Source organism: Diprion similis, chromosome 2 (assembly GCF_021155765.1).
Source record: "Diprion similis isolate iyDipSimi1 chromosome 2, iyDipSimi1.1, whole genome shotgun sequence".
Lineage (NCBI taxonomy): Eukaryota > Metazoa > Arthropoda > Insecta > Hymenoptera > Diprionidae > Diprion > Diprion similis.
The window spans coordinates 7,426,862-7,445,609 of record NC_060106.1 but is presented as its reverse complement, the minus strand read 5'-3'; the positions used below and the strand labels follow the sequence as shown (position 1 = coordinate 7,445,609).

Here is an 18,748-nt window from a genome sequence, read left to right as displayed (position 1 = left end):
CGGATTTAATTTTATTAAGTGCTTTTCCATCTCACTTTAATGGGTGGGTAATAACAGATATGCTTATCCTGTCCATGTACGATACTTTAAGGGTATCAAGAGTCTAATGTTTGTGTTTCGGTTTCTAATTTTTTGTCAATTTTATTCGGATTATTAATGATTTTTGTATTATCTCGGTATGTAATTGCCACCGATTCTTATATCCAAAAACTAAATTTTTGACATCCCAAAATATAATTGTGTGAATGATTGTTGTGCTACGTTCAAAGTAACCAGACGTGTGTCATGGTTGGCGAATTAATCGTAATCCAGATCGATTCATTTCTTCACTGAAGACTATATTATTATAATCGTCTTGTTTCAAAACACTGTTGCTGTACGAATTTAGGCAATACTATTGATTGGATTCGACTTCTGAAAGATCCATATTGTTTAGAATACACACATGACATAAATTCAAAATAAGAGTGATTAGAAAAAATATCATAGAAGATATGGTCAATTTTCTTAAAGTTTAAATCTTCACTTATTTGTTAAAGACTGAGTTCAAAAATGTAATCTTTCAATTTCCCTTTTTACATTTTGTATGTGCTTTGACTAATTTGGATTCTTGAGAAATCGATTATTACCAATGATGTACTCGATTCAGGCAGCAGGTATTTTGAAATGAGGCAATTATAACGATAAAGAATGAACTTTGATTATGAAATAAATCGATTTTGAACTACGTTTGATTTTTCCATTTGCGACATACTCATCCCTTTTATGAATTTTCTTAACTTTTGCATGGCTGCTTCGAGAGTATGTTAAACTTTATGTGCATGATTGACGTTCGAAAACGTTAATTGATGTGTTCGAGAAAAAATCTTTCCAACGCAATAATTTGCTGTCTCCTTGTCTCCAAGTTTTGCATTTTTATTTTCATTTCTAAATAATCGGTCATCTTTACGTTTACATAATAAATTCTGCAGCATAATTTACACTGCATAATAATTCTTATTTCACAGGGTAACAATATTTCATACCATTCAACCACTACTCCAGACATCGCGGTTCCGACTCCAAAAGCCGTGATATATTTTATTCGTCGAATCAGCAGAGTTACGAGTGATTACGAGATCGCTCCGCCAAATTTTAGTGGATTAGCCGTTATCTACATGCATTCTCTCTTCACTAAATTAATAAAACAATACCAATAAAACGGATGTGAATTAATTATCATGTATAAAGATAAATCATTTGCTCGACTGAAGTCTATCTGACGTCGATCAACTCACCTTCACAGCAGTCTTAGAGATCCAGCTTCATTTGGAACTCAAAGGATATTCAATGCAGTATTTTCACAGCTCAAAGTTGAAATGTGTAAGCCTAGATTTTTTATAAAAGGGATAATTCATCTAACTAAAAAAAGGCTCGTACAAAATATTTATTGTATTTTTTTGTAAGAATTATTTTACAGAAAGCTTATCTCTGGTTCATCATCGTCCCAAGTCAACTTAGCTCAATCTGTATAATGTTCGGGTTTCTGAGGTAAACTCAATGGTTTCTTCATTTTTCTGTTGTTTGAATGATAATTTGTCAAACCGCGAAGAAGTTTCAGACTCTTATCTATCGGTATTAATGATGCATTCTAAGATGGTGAAATAATTGCCAGAATTTTAAAAAATCAATATAATGAATAATATACGTCAAATGTTTGGTATCCAATTTTTTTCTTGCATAGTGATAAGTCGATTGACGATACATGTGGAGGAATTTTGTGGTATGGTTATGCTCTGGGGTTCTCCAAAATGCATATTGGAGCTAGCCTACGAAACAGCAATACACCATGAATATAAGCAAGGGGCCAAAAAGGATACAAGGTGTTAGTTAATTTCAGAGAATTTAAGCCTCTGCGCTCATCGCAATCAGACGTTCTTTAAAATATTCCATACGTTTCAACTTAAATATATTTCAATTGAAGTATATCACGTACACCTGTTTGCACTGTAAAATGTATTATAAATAATCACTGGAATATACTATCAGAGAACAAACATATTTCCTACAGATAGCTTAATTTTTAGTGGATATCTTCTGCATCTGCAGTCAATAACTGATATTAATGACGCATGTGATTGATGTCATGATTCACTATTTCATAGCTACTCATCGGTTAGAAGTTCACATTCGGGTTCGTACACGTGTAGAAGATTGGGGCAATTTATATACCGCCGTGACGTTATAGACCTGTTGTTACAATAAGATGCATTCAATCATCGACTGCTAAGTGAAAAGAATATAATCGATTACGGACTAATCCACGTTGCCAGCACTTACTCAAGGCTTTAAACTGAATTTATTATTGCAAAAATGTCATGATGCAGTTACGAGGCTTTGTATGTTGTTGAACGCAGTCTTTGTTTGGAATAATCAATGACGAAAAGTGAATATGATATGGAATTATACGTGAAAATTTTTGTGAAGCTCGTCGTTTCATCTTCAGCTAAAATATTCAAACTAAATAATTTTCAGTACTACAAACTCAGATAACTAGTCAATTGCTGAAGCCCCACTTTCAGTAGATTGGAATTATAGGTGGAGCATGAGTTAATAATTCTTGATTACAGTTCTGTTCAAAGCTAACACCTGGTGATTCATCTCGATATTTGTTGGGTCGTTTAAATGTGCTCTTAATTTTCATCATCAGCTTTGATAAATACAGTTTAGTATTCAGAATAATATGTAATGTGTATCAGAAAAAAATGATTTCGGGAAATACAGAGTCTTGTTAAGGGAAGGTTGAACTGCTGCCGAAGTAAGCAATTTGTAATTGATAATTCTTTTATTTCCAGTAAAATCAAATCTGTTCAAACTGTGAAAAATTATAATGCTGGAAATTGTGTTTGCGACTTTGCTGAAGAAAAGTTCGAAAGTTGATGTGAAAATACAAAAAACATCTGATTTAAGTATGAGTAGCGTATTACAACCTTGAAGCAAGTGAGAGTTTGTCGCATGTTCAGCGTTTTCATCAATTTTTCGTACTTTATCGAGCCAATCTACAAGCACAATCATACGCCCTACCATAAGCAAAATTTTGAAGAGACTTCATCTCTTAAAAAGACTAAGAATAGCAATATACCATTTATCATATTTGACGGTGGTCTGACAAGTTCTCGATAAAAATGATTACATATTTTCTCAGTGATCAATTGACTCGCCGAGTAAAACGTTTCAGTGTAATCCAGCGCTACTTCGTTGCACGACGTTCAGTGCAGACTTCAATTATTACACTAATTTTTCAATGGGTGAATTCTTTAAAAGAAAATAACTATTTCAGCTTGTAAGGTTATGTGACTGAGTTTGTCTCTGCAGTTTAAATTTTGCTGAAATGGCTTTCAACAGAAGTGCAAGATTCCTAAGTTCTGTGGGACAAACGCCCCCCGTTGTTGGACCAGGAACTTATGAGCCTCTTGAGCTTTTCAAAAAATCGAGAGACCCAGGTGCGCGCAAATTACGAAATTCTTTTTGAACATTGTGGCCAGAGGCAGCATTTCTTTGGATATTGTATCTAAAAATCATCCGTATTTTCGACTTGAAGGCTTTTGTTTAACCGTAGAGATGATCATTCCCTGCAATGTATGAGAAGCTTTCAGAATAGGTTACCTGATTCTTCACAGAAGGGATCTATGCGTTTTTGTCAAGTGCAACGAGGAATACGTTATCCGTGACCAAAGATGCAATTTGCTTCCCTGGGCCAGGAGCTTACAATGTAAAAGAATTCCAGAAGCACATACCAGTACGTTGAATAAATTCTTATCTCGTCTGAATTTTGTATCGAGAGAAAAATATTCATTGATTAAAATAAATCAATACCTGTTCCGTTACAAATAAAACATTTACGAAATTGATGCACGTAAATTCAGCAAGTGCAAATCAGCCGAGATTGATTTCAGCAAATATTTCTGAATAGCTCTACCTGATATTTATTCCCGTGAATTGAATATTCGATAGATCAGAAGATAGTAAACGGTTTGTCTGAGTCGATGTCTCAGTCAGTCAGTCGATATATTTATCTTAGTGTGCATCGGCATTAGCTTTCAGATTATTCCCACCGCAATTAGATCATCCGATAATATCGCAACATCTTAATTACTCGATGTAATCTAATCCCCATTAGACACAGAACAGTTTATCAAAACGAATCGTCGGCACATGAAACAAAGTTTACTTCTCACCACTCCTGCACGGAAAGTACAACTTTCCACCCCTTGCATAAACGGGAAGTTGTACTTTCCGATGCAGGGGGGGGGGGGGGGGGGGGGTGAAAAATAGTATACGTCACACGGGAGTGAAAAAAGCTGTCCCCAACTGCGTTCTTGCCACCCTCACCTTTAGCTAGTTCGGAACAGCCTACTTTCCCTTCTTAAGTGCGTAATATACTATATTTGCTTTGAATGACGACAAAAAGTAAAGTGACATTTGTCATGCATATTTCAGGGTGGCTGTAGTATCGACTATACTGACAGTCGGTCGAAGGATCAAGTCCGGAGTGGTCCTGGGCCTGGTAACTATAGACTTCCGGACGATGTGTTTAAGCGATCGCCTTCCAAGCAGCGGAGTCATCCAGGAACATGGCGGGGTGCTCCAGGAGCGGTAAATAACAATTTGAGTTATCTTAAGACGGTAAGAAAGGAGTCTGTGCTAGCTTTTTAGTGTTCTTTTGCGGGTTTAAGCTGTACTTGGGACCACCACCACGATCAATCATGGCAAGTGCAGTGTCTGTTCCTACGCATCGAGACGCCAACGGATATGATGTAAACGACTTTGGTTGTTTGGTGAAAAATTCACCGGACGAAAACGAGCCTTCGCTCTTTTATGACATTCCCAGGGAGGTGAGCGACTAAAATTTATGATCGAAAGTATGTACATCTAATGATGAATGAATCTAGGTAAAATAATGTTCGTTTTAGGAACTAAATTTCACCACCCGGACATACAAGGGAAACTTTTGGAGCCGTATGACTGGCAGGGATGATAAAATCAGACTCTCTTGTGGTCCGGGACCTGGAACATACGATTTAGAGAAGCCTGAAAACCCTGGAAGACTACTGGCCGAAAAGCTGAGGGAGTCAAGGAGGAAGACTTCCAAACAAACGCGATACATCGAAGCTATGTTCACAAAGAACTTGCGCGAGGTCAAAATTGGTTTCATCTCTAGTTTGGGATCGCTATATCATCATATATCAAATATCCTTAGATTAAAAACTTACTGACTCACGATCATGCATCTTGAACCGCAGGGCCACCCAGCACCCAATGCATACGCAATCTCGAAAAGCCCGTTCGATACTAAAGAAATCTCCTGCGAGTGCCAAGAGTACATTTTTAAGCCACCTCCGTTTGGACAGGGAACCAAGGTTAGCACAATTCAAGTTGCAATTCGTTGAGGAAATATGAATTCTCCCTTAAGTGGGTTGGTTTTTAAAAACTGTAGGTATTTCGAGGAAGAGAATGTTCTCATGGTGGAGTCTTGTCACAGTAAATCACCATCAATCATGGAACAATTTCCAATTTTCAATCTTCTGATATCACGTATCCCCTGGTATTGGACACCTAAAACGATTTCTTGAAACACTTATCCCTGCACTTGCAGAGGTTCGTGAACGTTACCAACGAGAACCCAGCACCTGATTCGTACAATCCGGTGAAAAGAAAATGCTGTCCCGGTTCGATAATAGCTGCGCCATTTGGATCCCTGGCAGCACGATTCAAGGCATTTGATGGCACGTTAACGCCAGGTAAAAATCGTGTTTCTTCAGCAATCTTCCAGCTCTTCAAGTTAATTTTTATTCATATTTATCAGGGCCAGGAGAATATTTTTCCCCAAAAGATGGTCTGGCTTATGAAGCGTGCAAAAAATGTCGGAGAAACTACGTAAAGGTGGGTTTCAACTCGTCGGTTAGCAGGACCTCAGTCCTCGTCGGTTCGGATGGTCCCGGACCCAACAAGTACCCAACAGAAATCAACAAAAAAGTACCCCGAAAGTCCGTTCATCACTCGGTATTCAAGTCAACCACGAAACGATTCAAGTGTATTCGAGAGGTTGGTAAATTGGTGGAATCTAATACATATTTAATTACTTTGACTTACCATGCTAGGATTGGTTTTCTACGAAGTGTGCATCGCCATTAGGTAAGCGTGAGTGATAAATTTCTGGCGTAGATCGAGATTACCGACTATCGGTAACTTATCAGCACTCGCGTAGAATGGAAAGGGATTTACAGACAGTAAAGCCAGGTGTCTGGTAGTCCCCGAAACGGTATCGCAATTGAAAAACAGGTGCATAATTACTATGTCACGAGTAGCTCTCGAGGTGCTCCTAATTAGATGAGGCAATGAGAACGTAATTAACCGAAGTTTGGACAGTTCAACTTAGCGAGGGTGCTTAACGTGTACCAGCTGAAAGCTCCTTATACACTACGTATAAGTGCAATTTAATTGCTGGGTATGGAGGTCAGACCGCATTGTTTACGATTTTTATAGTATGACGTAGTATGAATACGAATTGATGCTGTTGGAAATAATTCTGCGGCTACACGGCAAAGCGTTTCAGTTTGGAACCGGTTAGTTTGGGGTATATCGGTAGTTGTTCCCTTGAAAATGATTTTTCAGCCTTAATTGGTTGAAGACGATTTACATTGTTTTTGGCAATAATGCAAGGATATACTTAAAGTATGATTTTATAAAAATTTTCCAACTTCTTGAGATGTGGAAATTCTTGATTCTCAATATCCTGAAATGCTTGAATTGGCATCACACGATTTATCAACTTCATTTTACATTCTGTCCTTATATCGATTCTTTGACGTATTCTTCAATGGTTTGCAAATTAAAACCAATCCTGGCCAACTTCGCTATTACGAAAACAAAAAATTGAGTTGGCGTGAATCTCTGTCATCGATTCCGAATACCATGCGTACTTAGATTCTTAAATGCCCCTCTCAAAAATTTTTAAATTGCCATCTTTCGTGTGAATATTGTATATTACAAACCTTGCATTATAGACTGATTGAATAGAGATGTGAAACAAAGTTCCTTGGTCCCTTGAAATTGGTCTTTTTAGATCATGTTAAACTGGTTTTATACCCGGTGTTATTTTCGGATAGCGCGTGTGCGTAATTCTTTCAATTGCAACGCAATTCTGCGAATTTTCGGGCTCCAATAAGGATTAATAATTATAATCGTAACACGAAGGGAGACCATCAATATTCGACTAATTAGGGTCAGTCTAGTGGTAATAAGTCAGGCGATGCATCTATCTGAGGTAGCCGATACCGGGATGCAATTTCGCCGTTAATTGAGAGGGCGCCGCACCGGCTTTCCCTCCGTTCGATCGTCCGGACGGTGTCCATGGGCTATCGCTGGGCTAGCCTGCCCATATAAATGTTCCAACTAAACCTGCCGATAAGCGCTAATCGATAAACCGGCTATTCCACTATAATTGTGTCTTGTTAAATTAACGTTGTCGCATTTCTTCGCTGTCTGGATCAGAGCGAGGTATACGAACATCCATATATACACTTCGAACTGATACATCTTGAACAAGAAGAAGCTTTCCTCTGCACTTTTTCTAACGCTGACATCTGATTTGGTCAGATTTTTGAACGAGTTATTCCTTTCTGATTTTTATTTCTTCGTTGCGGATTTTTTAGCAATATTGTAGTGTTTGCAGGTAGTCAACACTAATATTTTTTAAGTAATTGCAGAGCGTCGATGTTGTGGTTTTATTGTTAGAAAGCAAAGATCTCACAATTGGATCTTGCGCCTAGGAGAAAAAAAAATCTTGAGATGATTAAAATATATTTTTCAACTCGTATATTTGATCGAGTATTTCTAGGTACTCACCTGCAGTATACCGGTTGCGATACGCAATGCAGAGAGAAATATCTCGCCCATCGACTGCAGGAATCGTGCGAATCACGTGCGAATGTAGGGAAGGAGAGAAAAACAGAGTAGGAGCGAATGGAATGTGGGGTAGTGAAAGAGAGAGGGAGAGAGAGAGAGAAAGAGAGAGAGGGGGAGATAGACGAGTAGCAAGGGAGACATCGACACAGAGAATTGGCTTGAATTTCCGGATCGGTGAACCGGAAGTGATTTCTCTGCACGCGTACCTATATTGACGTGAAACTCACACTAGAATATGGAAATGACCTTAGCGCGTAGAACAGTATATATACCCACACATGCTGGACCGAAAACGCATGGAATGTCATTTCCGGGACTTTGAGTTATGAGCGTCGCGGTCGTCCGCGTTCGATTAACCGCCAAATGGAAGGCGGCGAACAATCACGCCCACCATTCGTCGGTTCGCATTAATTATTTGCGATTCTTGCGTGAGCGCGAATATTTTTTTGGTTGAAACATTTTTTCTTACGACGAGAGTATATCTGAAAATTCGCTGGCTGACATTTGCACAGCTCCGAAATATTTAATGGAAAAGAGAGTTGCCAAGTGTTAATCATTTGGAATAAAAATTACGTCGGTTCGCATTAATTGTCTGCGATTGTTGCGTGAACGCGAATGTTTCGTTGGTTGAAATATTTTTTGCATGCTCACGAGAATATATCTGTAAACTCGCTGGCCGACATTTGCACAGCTCCGAAATATTTAATGGAAAAGAGAGTCGCTAAGTGCCAATTTTTTTTTAAATAAAAATTAGGTTATCCTATGAAAGTGTTACCTCATGTGGCACATCGCTGATATAATTGATCTGTGAAAGGGGATATTGATTTTTCCAGCAATTAGCACTTAGCCTCTTTCACATTTTCACTCTGTACTAGACCATCGTCGTTCGTTTTCCAGGTTGAATATTCGAAGAAAACGTTCATGGCTTTTCATTCAATGCAAGAATATGAGACAAGTAATAATGTTTAAAGGTGTCAAGATTTTTGTTCACTTCCTCCCTCAGTCAAACATTCAGTTTTTTTAGAACAGAATTTATGATTATATTAAAAATATTCATCTTCAAACTTTGACTATTTGGTATAGTGACCAAAACGTAGAGATTTTATCACGTCAAATCAATGGGCTGTTTTTAGGTGGGCGTTTGCAGAAAAAAATTACTATAGGTTTCATTATTTTATACATAGCATTGCAAGGAATAATGTTAATTTGCGTAGTAAACATAATTGTTAAATATCTTTCTGATGAACAGGAGTCAGTGGCACCGAATGCTTATGATGTAGCAACGGCGTATAAGGCGTGTCACGAGCCTTGCGAATTTTTTAAATGTTCCGAGGACGCCCCATTTAATTCGAAGCAAATTCGCATGCCGGAAGTACCGGACTGGATGGATATAAACGTCCCTGGTAATAAACTTATCTACGCACATTAGAAAACAAAAAAACGCGGGGTTAATCTGGCTGTTCTTGATAAGTCTGCAGAACTTCACGTTCGGATACGTTTGAACCCATAAAACATTAACAATAGAATTTTTTATTTTAATTGTGTTCGTTTAATAAGTTGGAAGCTATCTGGACTGGACTGATCAGATCCAAAATCTAATCAGTTCTAAGTTAGGAAAAGCCTCTTCAATTCAAACGAAAATCATAAAAATCTGTACATTCGGTTTTGAAATATTGTCTGCAGCAAAAGATCGATCACACAGATTCACACATGAAAATCGTCGAGGGTGATTTTCTAGACCTTAAAACTCGGAGATCTAATGAGAAGTCAAAGTTTCATTTGTAGGCGATTGTAACAACTTTCCTTACTCTCTTTTTTCTTTGAGAAAAGATGAGAGGGAGGTTGAAAATTATATTATATTCAGCGTAAATTTAGCGCGAGTATTGAAATGTGACGAATCTGAAAAAAGTGTGGTTGATAATGATCAAATATTGTACAGAATGTAACATCTCTACTCACGCGATGGAGGGTGATTCCCTTTGACTGAAGTAGCTTTTACGATCTTGTATCGAGATATCGAGCAAATTTTAACCGTATGTATCGAGTAATAGGTCCGGGTTTGACCAACACGAGGGGAGATATATCCGAGAATGTGAAGGGCGGCTCGATTGCCTACGGGCGAAGATTCAGGAAGGCGGTTACGGAAACGGGTCCGGGACCACAGGATTACTGTGTAAGTTAAAATTTGTAAGGTCCCACCCCTGTTTTCCTTATTTGATTTCAACTAGCATGCATAAAATTTTAGTTATGATTGATATGCGGATCACATGTGTCGCTAACATATGCCAACCACATTTTCTGTGTTTAGCTTCATCCGTATTCGGCGTCTTCAATTCTGCAGAGACACTTTAACGTCACTCTCGGTAAGCCAAAAGTGCTGAAGGATTTACAACCGCCCGAAATCCCCTGGGTTCGTCGACTGAGGACGAAAAAAATTCTCCGTACATTCAGCAAAGCGGTTGCAGCCCAGAACCACGCATTTTGCAGCTCGCACAGACATTAGTTACTCTTTTTTTACACATACGATTTGATCATTATTTTTTTTATATTTTTGTTTCGACGATGTGCTTTTTTTTTTAACAATGACATTGTGAAATATTTGTCAAGATTCAAATCATGATGAAATAAACTAATTTATACCGGAAGTTTTGAAAAATTCGAACCTTCAGAGACTGAGAAAGGCAAAAAATTGCCTAACGAGTCCAGCCCCAAATATCTTACAGTATGGCTGCGGTGAGGGGGGTGCAGTGGAGTGGAGCCATTTAATTAACAAAAACGCACCAGGGAACGAGACAGTGTGGGACCAGGAACGGCTGATAACGTCAGTCAGGAGCTACTCAATATGGGGTGTGATTCACCCCGTGATAGCGCGTACGGGCACGATCCCCCTCCTGCGGGTGAAGATGCCCATTGTGCCTCTTCAAGAAAGAAGGCACTCGATCAATACTGGACAAAAGTTGAAGTATCTGCCACTTACCCTAGCCCACAGCCCGATTCATGCTGAAATCAAAATCGGTGTCCTTTGTATAGCATTTTAAACCAAGGTTGTCAAAACCTCGAAGCTGCGTCAATAGTCGTTGTTGAAATGCATATTGAATATCGAGGACAGGTGATTGTTGAACAAAACATCCAATTAGCCGAAAACATTTTTTACTATTTTTCAATCCGACGATTGTGTACTCAATATCCGATGTAACGTAAATTCATTCAGGCGAGAAAGAGGCGTCATTATTGAAAGGTTGAAGGATTAAACAAAAGAGCTCGTTGAAGACCCGGGCAGCCCTTATACTTGTTACACATATTACAAGAGAGACTTGTCCACGGAATAAAGAGGATTCACCCTACTGCTGTGATTTCACCCTGACACCATAAAGCATAATAGGTTACTGGTAGGTCCAATAACAATATATTGATGTTCATAACGAGCGAGAATAGAGAAGCTATAGACAACTGGTGGTAGTTGGGTTAAGCAGCTAATATGGTATTGCACCACTCTACTTTGGATATCAGTTTTTCTGGACATCGTGCTGCTCCTTGATTCGGAGGAATCAAGGTCATCGACATGATCTGAGAGGTGAAAACCTCATTACGATCGGTCGATAGCCTTACAGATTCTGTAATAAATTGCCTCCATACAGAATACATATTTCTATGCAATCTCGCAATGAATCCCCCTATAAGCGTGGTACGTTCTCTTGTATTTCAGACCATTGTAAGTATACCGCAGCGACAGACGGATGATTGCTTTAATTGTTTCCTCCAGGCATCAATGACTGGCATAAAGTATCAATCAGTATTTACGAATTTGCGCTTACAGACGCTTGTGATCGTGGTTAAAAAAAAGAACAGAGTATTAGTTATTGAGCAAATTTCAATTATATCACATATCCACATGGTAAGTATCGCAGAGAACACCAGTAGATGAGTTATCGGTATTGATCTGTATTTAGAGTTCAGCATCTGCCAATATGCATTCGTGTGCCTTATTGCACAAGATTAAATGCAGTGTAGGCGTTAGAATGCAACCGAGCATGAAACTACAAACCAGATCATGGGGATGTTAACGTCGTGGAAATATCATATCACTCATCCGCAGTAGTAATGAATCGTACAATGATTTCATATGCGTCGTAACTGCATTCTGCTTCGTATTTTCCTTGGTTCCGCCTTGTCTCCCTGGCGTTTAGCAGTCTTGCAACAGGCCCTGAATTTCCAGCTAGGTTTCTCTGCCTCAGAGATTGCAATATTGCTTGGAATTGCAATATAACTAGACGAGATTTACATTCGTTACCAGAAACGTTGCACCCGCTGCCGAGAGTTGGACTATTATATTTGAGTCCCACTCGACAGACGTCACTAAACTTAATAACTTGCGACGTGATGGACACATGATATTTGTGGCAAACAGCACATAGTCAATTGCCTATCCTATTCTTGGAACTGTAAGGTTACAGGCATTAATTGTTCCCTGGCAGCAGGGATCTCTGCGAGTATGCGAATACATTCTGACCTCGGGAATGGCGAGTGACCAATAGTTAGTCTACAGCTGCTTTTACACTTGGAAAAATAACGTCAGGCAATAACTTTCGTCGAGGTACTCTTGACTCTTGCAGGCGTATTTCAAACTCGTTGCATAGTGTCCTCCTCTTTGAAGTAAAAGCCGTCTCACGCAGAGACTTCTGGGTACAAGTCGATAGTAGGCGTGGATATCGTCGGTAGATAATAGTCAAGAAATTTAGTTGCAAGCGTGAAAAGGGAAACATGACGCTGATCGGCTTTATATGTTTTCAGAAACTGTTTAACACGGGGTCGTTATTATCGGAATAGAATGATTAGTTCGTTCATGCGTGACAAATTATACATTATCACTCTGCCATTGTTTGCGATTATTCAAATGTTCGAATTGGTCTCTCTATCACGTGCCGTCGCACCAAAATTAGACTAATTAAACGTGTCCGTATAGATATGCGAGTGTTAATTATTCGCAGCGCGAGGCGTTTGCTTATGGTCAAACACGCGATTTAACCTATCGGAGGTTATTCGACCGGTATTATTCCTAATTATCTAATTTGTCACTGGGAATAGTTGGAGGGTCTATATTTGGTCTATAGAAAAATACAGCGCAGACGACGATTGGCTTTAATTATAAACCAGAGCATCGAATACGTGACTGTAGAGCGTTGGCGGGCCGTAACAACGATAAATACACAGTCCAGTGAACCCAATTAAAATAAATTAATTCTTCGAATTTTATTTATTAGACCAAAATATGAGCTGGCTATTTATCTGCTCCGTTCGATTTATGTGATTCGTTATCTCTTATTTTAATCAGCTCTCAATCTATGAAAGAATTTCTCTCGCATACTTCATTGTTGATTCATTATTATCGTCAATGCCATAGTTACATTTCAAGTCCGCAGGGGGCTAAAATCTAAGATTTTAAATGGCGGACTTGACAAAGCTGTGGGGTGGATAAATCATGACTCAATCACGTGTAGAACAAAAATCACTTATCCTTGCGTAAAGTGATGAATCCGAGTAATGGATATCGCCATAACGAGCACTGCCGAATTGTCGTTTTCAAGTGATAACCAAAATTTGAGCTTATAATGACAACAAACAGAATATACGTGCTGATATTTTAGCAATAATGTGTCTTTTTGGTGAAACGTAAATGTTCACTCGTATGTACATTGTTCTGCACCCTTTCCTTAATTACCCCAAACGCAGTTGTAAGTGAATTCTCATTCCTGGTTACGTTTTTATGGAAGTTTTTATACCCGGAGTTGCCTGCGTTCGCATACCAGATTAAGTAGGGTGCTAAATTAGTTACGCTCGTTTAGCTATGTTTTGGTCTTTTTGTCTTGTAGGGCAATTTGACAAATTTTTGGTTGGTATTGTCGTCTCCCTAGAAAAAAGTAATCGAATGCTCTGTTATTCTATTGAGAAGATTGACAAATTAGCTTAATTAACTCGATGACGATTTTTCTGAGTTTCAGTTTGTACAGAGTTTTATTTTAAAGTGTCGTACATTTTCGGACTCAGCTTGCATTTTTCCGGAGTCACGGCGCATTGCAAATTTGCTTTACGTGGATTCTTTAGGTTGCTAATGTCAAATTCAAGACTAAACGTTGAATGCTTATCGATTTTAAAATGGCAAGTTCAATAATGACTTCACTATTTTTTCGTTTCGAGTTCAAGTTTAGGTTAAGTTCGTAAAGTTCAAGCTGGAGAGCTATTAAAAATCCTTTGATTGCAATTAATTTAAATACAAAACACGAGAGCAGAGAAAGAAGCAACTGCAGGCTATGCACCGCAGCTAGTTGGTTGGGTGGTTGGTTGGCTTACAATATGCCTACGTATGACCGACGCAGGGTTGGTTGTAACCAATAACCCACAATTTGCATACTGATTATACCTGCGAGGGCAAGCCTCGCGTACCTGTGATGCGCCTTCGCATTAGTGAGATCACCGTGAGGTCAGGTACCCTGTTGTACATACGTGGCCAGTGAATATTTAGTTACCACAGATCGATGGAGCATGCAAAAATAGTTGGCCTTCTTCGAGAGTGATTCAGAATTGTGAGTATTTTATCAGAGAACGCAGAATTTCTCTCAAGACCAAAAAGGACCGTGTGTAAGACGATTTGTTTATGATTATATTCTGAGAGACTGGAACGAGTCTCAAAAATGGAAAAAAGTTAAGAATCTGCCGCAAAAAGTGCTGCAGAACTAAGGTTAGTTCCTTTGGTTCGATTTTTTCTCTCAACTCCGATTGGCAAGATTACTAATTTGAATCGAGGCCGTAACTGCTCCCTAAATCAGTTTGGAACAGTTTGAAACAACTGCGCACCTTTTCCTTTGAAGTATCGTTATTGAAACGGTTTCTCCAGAAGTAAAAGACAGAATGTATGTAATTAGTATTTAATTATCGTTAATACTTGTTGTATCGACGTATCGGGTACGTCTTACGTAGGCGCTGTGAACCATGTCACCATCGCGTCGTGTCTAATTTGGAGGTGGGTGGAGGCGCTCATGTATGCAAGGAGCAATTCCTGAGATTCCTGAGTAGCGTGGAATGTCTCTTTGATGCGGCTGACATCTGCGGTACAAGGGACAGGAGATACGCGAACCCGGGATGCCAGCGAAGTTTGAGTCTTTGCGGCTGGCTGATGTCTGTCTGGTTCAAGCATCGCCTCTGCACGTCTCTTCCTCTGCGTCGTCAGAACTAATAAAAAGCCACGTCGTTCCGGAGGTGATACTAGACTATATCTTACTTCCCAGTACTCGCGCATGGCTTCCCGTTTCCTATTACAATACTCGCAATTTCACCAGTGCGAAACAACCCGTCTTGAAATCGAATTGCGTCGACTAGAAGGAAGCTTGTTCCCATTCATGCTCTGCGGATATGAATGTGATCAATACAAGGAGCGTGGAGGTGCACTTGTTTTTGCAAGAGATCTGGTTATAAAAATGTTGAATAATTGGAACACTCAATTCCTGATCATTCATTCAAAGTATCGATTACTCAAGATATATTGAAACACAAAAGTTCTCATTACAATATCAATACAGACCTCGAACCATGCATTCATTGATTCGATCAGGAATTGGTACATGACGAGTTCGATTGATCGTGTGATCCTGTGATTGTTACATCTTCGGTGAAAATGAAGAGTACAAAGTGAAGAAGTCAATATCTATAGATCTTCATCAGCTGGTGAAAGTTTCAACAAATATCTGGTTAAAGTAATACTTTTAGAACCACGAGCAAGAATGAAGGTGGAAACAAATGTCCATCAGGGGGTCGAATCGGTCTTCGATTGTATGAGTTTTTCCCGAAGAGATTTGTTCCCCGGCCAGTCGTTTATATTTCGCGGGATCGCGATAGCGGTAGCGAAGTATCCAGAACGCGAATTGCACGACGTGGGGCCAAGGGGCCGAGGGTATCAATCAGAGATGGGTACATGGAAGGGGCGGCCCCTGCAGCTCGGCTCGTATAGTACGCGATGTCCTACGCATGGCATTGTCTGCCTCGGACAGAGAGACAGACGGATGGATCCAGCGCCGGTTTGTTCTCCTGTACGTACCATGCACCGACTTTTAACGGGGCTCCTAAACGCGGTACAAATTGAAAATGGTCTTCTCTCTCTCCCTCTATTTCTCTTCCTTTACAGTCTCTTCGATTCACCCAGCAGCAATAACACTCCGCGTTTTACCCGCGTTAACTAACCATGAGAACAACTCCTTTCCGTGGGTCAAAGAGAGCCCGGCGAAGAAAGAGGATCGGTAGGGGGTAGAATTCCAACCCTGGCAGACGGCTCTCAGACTTCTGGATAGCCAGAGGTGGGGATACGATAGGAATGTTTCTGATTGAGAAATACCTCTTTCCATCCGAAGGGGCTTTCGGTACTCGCTTTGTTCGCAGTTCAAACCTGTCTGCTGGAGTGCAGTATCGCGGTGAAGGTTCGACTCAAATTCGACGATTAAAGACCTGAACAACGTAGGTATACTGGAGCTTGGAAAACGCCCGAGGTTTATCATTTCGAGTTTACCACTGAGAAATACATCGCTTTTGCTTTTGTTCCAGGACCAGTTTAAGTGCCCGGGTGTTATCTCGCTATTTTCACGGTGTTCTATTGTAACGAATAAATTGCCGAGAATTAACGAAATTACTCCGACACCTCGATAATGCCTTCATTGCCCCCCAAGAACCCGGTGGAGCTTAGTTTTTTGGCACCAAGAGTCGCTTCCGGATCCCGCAGGATCAATCCCTCTACGATTAGGAACAAAAACAGACATATACCTAACAAGTAGCTTTGCACTCGCAGTAAAAGGGTTGCTGAGGACCGAATCGGCCATTGAACATAATTGGTACCACAATCTTATCGCGATTTGCGCTTCCCCGTCATCCAGTCTGCCTGGGAAAGACCGACGTTTAATCGGGATTCGTCGTATCAAAAGACCCTGATTTATTTGACCCTGCAGCGCCATTGTTCCTGACCTGCAAACTCCCCGCCATTCTTGCTAGTGTAAGACAGCGTGTCAGGCACATCAAAAGTCCGTCAGGGACACGAAAAGCGAGAGAAAAGCGTAACGAAATCGCAGAGGAACCGGGAGTCGGACGTACCTACTCTCGGCTCTTTCAAAGCTAGGGAAAGTAACAACAAAGTAACCGGAAGTTCTTTCTTGCGTGGTAATACTGGGGCGTCGAGAAACCGCAGAGATGAGGACAGCATCCCGGTACATTCGTGCAGAAACAAAGCGCGGTGCATTTATTTTTCATTTTTTATTCCTCGTTTCTTTTCCTTCTTCTATAGGTACATAAAGAGCCCTGAGAATCTCCGGGATTCTTGAAAAGAAGAAGTTAAGGGAAGCTGCAGACGCCGCTGGCGGTCATTCCGACACGGTGAAAATGGCCGCGTTGGTTCCGCAATCTCTCGAATACAGTCATTTCTTCCCTGAATAACCGGCCAACGCTTATGGGGCTTGACTCTTTACGAGCGTACATCGTCACGAAGGATGATGCCAGCTGGTGACACCGATTGATTCATTCCTCGAGCGCGAATAAAGTTATACGCAAGGAGTTTGACAGTTTTGTTGACGTCGCTATCCATGCACATGCACATGCACAAGAACCTCTATAAGCAGCATAAATGGTGACGCGCGGCACCCGGCAAAAACTGTTATATATATTTATACAAATACATATATACGTATATACATGCTCACCGGTGACTTTTATGAGGCAATGAAACTGTCGCTGCTGTCGCGAGGTTATCAAACCTCGTAAACTCCCGCTTTACAGGCTCAAGACAACCAGAACCCACGTGCGGACTATCCGCATAAAAGTTAACGCGTTGATGTAAGAGATTTGTCTGAATCGTCGATTGGATTTTGGCCGGTCCGGTCGTTGTGCACATCGTGCATAAACGACACTCAATATTGTCAGCTCGATCTATGTTCCATTGCAGTATTGCAGACAATGGATGAAGACCATTCTTGGTCCTGTTGTTTTACTCTGCAATATTGAGATATCCTTCAGCAATGACTACTTGCTGTAGTTCGGTTTAGTATTTTTCAGTTTAAGATGGTTGCGGCTATTGAACATATCCCGACTTATCTTATATTTATTTTTTATTACGTTAGGATTATACACAGTTGAGCACTGAAGAAAAGTGAGTACTGTGTTGAATTGAAGTATGCAAAATTCTTTGAGGACACAAAAATTTTTTTAAAAGATTTTTTGTAAATGATTAAAGGCCATTTACTCCGGAATATACATTTTTGTGGTAATACGTATTTATAAATAGTAAATAATTCATTCAATACAGTTAGAATTAAAGGATGCAAAGTCATTGAAAAAAAAAATACAAAATATTTTTTCATCATTTTTTGGGACGAAGGCCATAAAAAATAATTAGTGGTTTCCGACGTTCTCCTATCAGATAACTTGTTCAGCACGTTTCGCAGTAATTCAAACAATATTTGCACACAATTGTAATAAAATCCATTTCAGTGCGATTTTCTATAAACTAAATAAAACTAAAATCCATCTCTTGGTGCAAAGTCACAAGAATCCATCAGGTACTAAGCACAATATTTATGGGAAAGAAAAATTTCATCCCAGAACCACTTGTGAAGTACAACTGAATAGGTACACGAAGAATAGTTGAAAAATGCAGAATATATTCTAGAACAAGAAAACAAGTTGAAAAATATTACCCGGAGGGACGACACGAGACAAGGGATTGCAATTTTTCCGGTTGAGGTACCAAGGCGAGCGCATGGATCCTGAGTAA

At 39.8% G+C, this 18,748-nt stretch overlaps 1 protein-coding gene across 1 annotated transcript; it reads left to right on the top strand.

Moving 5' to 3' along the window:
• Positions 1-4,607: 4,607 nt before the first annotated feature.
• Positions 4,608-10,457, top strand: LOC124413974 (sperm-tail PG-rich repeat-containing protein 2-like). The gene is made up of 8 exons (XM_046894810.1): positions 4,608-4,874; positions 4,953-5,177; positions 5,283-5,399; positions 5,636-5,780; positions 5,846-6,084; positions 9,197-9,350; positions 9,999-10,120; positions 10,256-10,457. Exons 1-8 carry the CDS (start codon positions 4,746-4,748, stop codon positions 10,448-10,450), a joined length of 1,326 nt encoding a protein of 441 aa, XP_046750766.1. The 5' UTR covers positions 4,608-4,745; the 3' UTR covers positions 10,451-10,457.
• The last annotated feature ends 8,291 nt before the right edge of the window (positions 10,458-18,748 follow it).

Excerpts from the sequence above, each read along its gene's own strand:
- LOC124413974 (XM_046894810.1), top strand. The coding sequence starts at position 4,746 with ATGGCAAGTGCAGTGTCTGTTCCTACGCATCGAGACGCCAACGGATAT. Across the intron at positions 5,781-5,845 it reads TGATGGCACGTTAACGCCAG|GGCCAGGAGAATATTTTTCC; the intron begins GTAAAAATCGTG and ends CATATTTATCAG. Across the intron at positions 9,351-9,998 it reads GATGGATATAAACGTCCCTG|GTCCGGGTTTGACCAACACG; the intron begins GTAATAAACTTA and ends ATCGAGTAATAG.